Source organism: Temnothorax curvispinosus, unplaced genomic scaffold (assembly GCF_003070985.1).
Source record: "Temnothorax curvispinosus isolate PA1 unplaced genomic scaffold, ASM307098v1 QBEX01007100.1, whole genome shotgun sequence".
Lineage (NCBI taxonomy): Eukaryota > Metazoa > Arthropoda > Insecta > Hymenoptera > Formicidae > Temnothorax > Temnothorax curvispinosus.
Window position 1 is genome coordinate 1 of NW_020216880.1, and position 4,013 is coordinate 4,013.

The following is a 4,013-nucleotide window of genomic DNA, read 5'->3' on the forward strand; positions in this document are numbered from 1 at the left end:
CGCACAGTGGGCGGAAATCCCCAAAACGTGGCCAAAAGTCTTAAAGTTTTCCGATTTGCATAAAAATTGATACAAAAGGGTTTACGTCGTTTTTTAGGTCACAAGTTACGATCAAAAATAAAAACGAAAAGCAAAATGGCAAATTAAATATGGCCGACTTATATTTAACAAAATTTTACAAAATTTCAGATATAGATTCGTCTTCGGAATCATCTTCCGAATCGGAATAGTTTCGTTCGACATTTGGAGAGGTGATCGGAGCCACTAATAGTTCTACAGCCTCTGGTAAAAAAGAATTTAATTTTTTTTGCGGCAACTTCCTTAAACTCGAAATATAAGGATCTGAAGATACTGTTAACCAATTGAAAACATCTTCCATAGTTTTCGTCCTGGAACATTTTCTCGAAAAGCTTTCACGATATTTTTTTATATCTTTATTACGGGCTTCTTGCGCATCTTCAGATAGTTGTCCGATTGGTAATAAGGCCGATTCTATGATTTGCGGTCCGTGAATTAATATTTTATGTACCGTAATAGGCATGGGATACCACGGATACGTGTTTACAAATAATTTCGCAGTTTCTAAGGCATACTGTTCGAATTTTTTGACGTTTACATCGTGGCCACTTGACATTGTCTGTAAAATCACATGAAATCGTTTTATTAGAGTTTCCTCCACTCCCGTTATTGAAGCAGACACCGATGTGTTTTTAAAAAAACGCCGAGCTGTGTTCCCGTCATTAGTGCTGCCATATCCGGGCTTTGGGCGATCGATAATGAGTCCTAACTGTTGCTTGAAGCCTTTCTGAATAATTTTTTTTCGGTCCTGTGTAATTTGCTTTTCTTCTGTGCTACGTGCTTGCCACTTTTTAATCCCGAGTTTGTAGGACAGATGTAACAAGCATTCAAATAAGCGGATCCACGCGTGCAACGTTGATAATCCGAACCGCAAATTAGACTTGTCTATTTTTTGCTTTTTTACAAGATCGAGGTTATTAATATTCTTTGACGTAATTCCGCATAAGTAGCAACGCAAAGTTGATTTCGTCGACGTAACTGCATTGCATACTTTCCCATCTATCATTGTGAAAATCATGTCGTAAGTTATTGAGATCTCTTTCCCATCAACAACCGTGTTGAATGGATCAAGAGATTTTATTTGCTCTTCTATATGGTGCATTTCGTTCACAATCGATTGCACGTCTTCGTGAAGAAATTGTAACCTTATCGGTCTACAAAATCGAGGAGACGAGGGCCTCGGATTTTTCCAGATAACTATTTTTGAGTCTGATTTACAGTCGACGAATAACAGTTGCAAAGGAACGAGTGATGTGAGAAATACATGTTCGTCTGAGCTGTTCTCATTTGCGAACTTTTGCTTATACTCGCTTTGCCCCGAGCTTCCATCACAACCCCACTTACATATAAGGTTCATATGTTTCACGGTTTCCTGCAACAAACTTTTGATGACGTCATTTTGCACGAGCAAAATGCGTTCAGCAGTATGATTTAATAATGCTTGCAATTTGACTTCTGCACTGGTTTCAGTTATTGTTACATCTGAACGAGGTGGATAACACCGAACTTTGGCTTGCGACACTTTATCGTAAGGCGGGTAAAGATTGCAGTGGTGCTCCTTCATTGATTGTCTGATCAGCGAGTACTGGTTCTTGGTTAATTTCGCTTCAACGACTACTGAAAGAGCGGCATCATCTGACATAGGAATTGCAACGTTTGAGGTTGCTTGAAAAGCTGCCTTGTACTTTGACGCTCTCGTTGGGCTCGATGTAGTCACTTCCTTTACAATGTTGGCAGCATCAAGTTTTCCAGAAGAGCGAAGCTTCATTTGAGTTGCGTAGGATAACTCCTCAGTGCTGTATGTTGTGCGCATTTCAGCGGTTTTTCTTCGCTTCGATCGCTCACTAGCTGTCGTAAACTCCATGGAAGGACGACCAAACTTACTTGTCGATGATATTTTAGGTGCGAAAGCATTCTGGAAAAAATATAGTCAATTTAGTATAGAGGTAATTCAACAGAATGACATGTCATGACAGTCTACCTATAAATAAGATATAAATAAAACATCTTGCTGTTACAAATTTAAAAAAATACAGGGTAATCACTGGCAAATATATTGAGTTATTTAGCCAATTCTCTTGTTGGTGTACAAATGTTTTGAGATTTCTTGAAGCTTCTTGCCATTTTGATCGAAATTTGTGGAATAGCTTTGATATTGTGGCCTTGTCATCTGAGTTTAATTTAAAGGGATAATTATTCTTCGCCGTCAAACTCTCCTCCAAATGCTGAACCTGTTCGTTGAAGCTTATTCGCAGGGTATTCTTCATTATAAGAAATATGTCCTTATATGTATGTATGAATTGATCGTCACTCGATCGTGATCCTGTAATATAAATAACTTTTAAGGGTCGGCAGGAGACACGGTGGATACCTCTGTCGGGTTGGCTTAGCTGCGGAGTTAAAGTGCAGTTTAACGTGCACTTAGTGCATAAAGTGCACCTGAGTTTGCCTGGGTCTCCTGCCGACCCTTAACAGATTTTCGACTCAGTAACCTAATCTAACTTAGCAAAAATGACCATACAACGCGTGCCGCAAGTTGCCGCAGCCAAATTTGCGAAATTCCATCGCGTAACACTTTAAACTAAAGATTGGTACTTGAAACTACACGAGATATTACGGGATCTTTAACTTTTGCCACCGTTGAATATAGATCTAATTCACAAAATCCACAATTTATGGACACCAATTGTTTATCTTTAAATTAAATACATGCTAAGCTTAAATAAATAAAAAATTAAAACAGAAATATTCTACATACCTCCAGGAACACCCTCCATTCCGCAGTTGCAATCAAATAACACTCCTGTCGAAAGTTACACTCGTTCGACCGAAAATCGCTTGTATTTATACGCAGCGAGTGCTACTCTCTCGAAGGGCAATTTCATACTGAGATAGAAAATTAGATATGGAAGATAGCCTCTTTTTTTTGCCATTACATGCACGGAGATGTTTCCTATAAGGCTGTATAGTTATAAATCTAAAATAATAAATTTGATTTTCCGACTTTTGGCCACGTTTTCGGGATTTCCGCCCACTGTGCGTCGGCACGTTTTTGCGTGTCGGCGGAGCGGCTGCGGGTCCCGAGGTCTCGGCGGCGATGGCAGCGGAGGCGGCGGATCCCGTGGCGAATAGCTTCGTCCAGGTTGCCCCGAAGTCCGGGCAGGCCGGGTCGTAGGCGACGGGCTCGACGAGGAGTTCCTCGATTTCCTCGAGGATGGTTTTCTCTTTCGTTGATGTCTCCATCGCAGAAAATTTGCCTCGAGTGTGTCTTTTGACTTCGGAGCTCGTTTATATAGCCGACCTTTTGTTTATTTAGCGGGTGGCCGGGAGGGGATATAGGGCAATGTTTAATATTCGTTGTTGTCCTCGGTATCGTTGTCGGGGTCGCTGGTGTTTTCGGCGTCGGTTTCGCTGTTGCTCTCGCTGTCTGTTTCGGCATTTTCTTCTTCGGTCTCGTCGCCTGGAGGGGGGTTTCCGGCGCGGCTTTCAAGTCTTGTACGTGGATATGTCGGATCCACTTGCCGCTCTTATCGCGCAGGTCCACAATTACGGAGGATACTATACGTCGCACTTCGAGGGGGCCTCTGAATTTCGGCGCGAGTTTTGCGTTGAATGCTGCGGCTTTATTGGAGAGTGGGTACTCACGCTTCCATACCCAGTCTCCAATTTTTGGTGTCCACGCTCGTCGTCGGAGATTATAATACTTCTGTTGTCGCTGGAACGCGTGTGCGAGATGTATTCTCGCGTGTTCGAAGGCCTCCTCGAGATGTCGGCGCTTTTTGTCGGGCGGCGGTGCGGCGGTTTTTGGTGCGGCGTCTTGATTGAGAGGGGATACCGGCTCGCGACCGTAGACAAGATATGCAGGGGTGTATCCGGTTGCCTCGTGCCGCGCCGTATTGTACGCGAATTGTAACTCCGGTATTCGCTCGTCCCAA

General features: G+C 42.7%; 1 protein-coding gene across 1 annotated transcript; it reads right to left on the reverse strand.

The window, feature by feature from the left end:
• Positions 1-6: 6 nt before the first annotated feature.
• LOC112456728 lies at positions 7-3,117 on the reverse strand. The gene has a single exon (XM_025019458.1). The coding sequence runs from the start codon at positions 1,940-1,942 to the stop codon at positions 176-178; it is 1,767 nt and encodes a 588-aa protein (XP_024875226.1). The 5' UTR covers positions 1,943-3,117; the 3' UTR covers positions 7-175.
• Between the last annotated feature and the right edge of the window lie 896 nt (positions 3,118-4,013).

Coding starts and splice junctions, on each gene's coding strand:
- LOC112456728 (XM_025019458.1), bottom strand. CDS start 1,942: ATGGAGTTTACGACAGCTAGTGAGCGATCGAAGCGAAGAAAAACCGCT.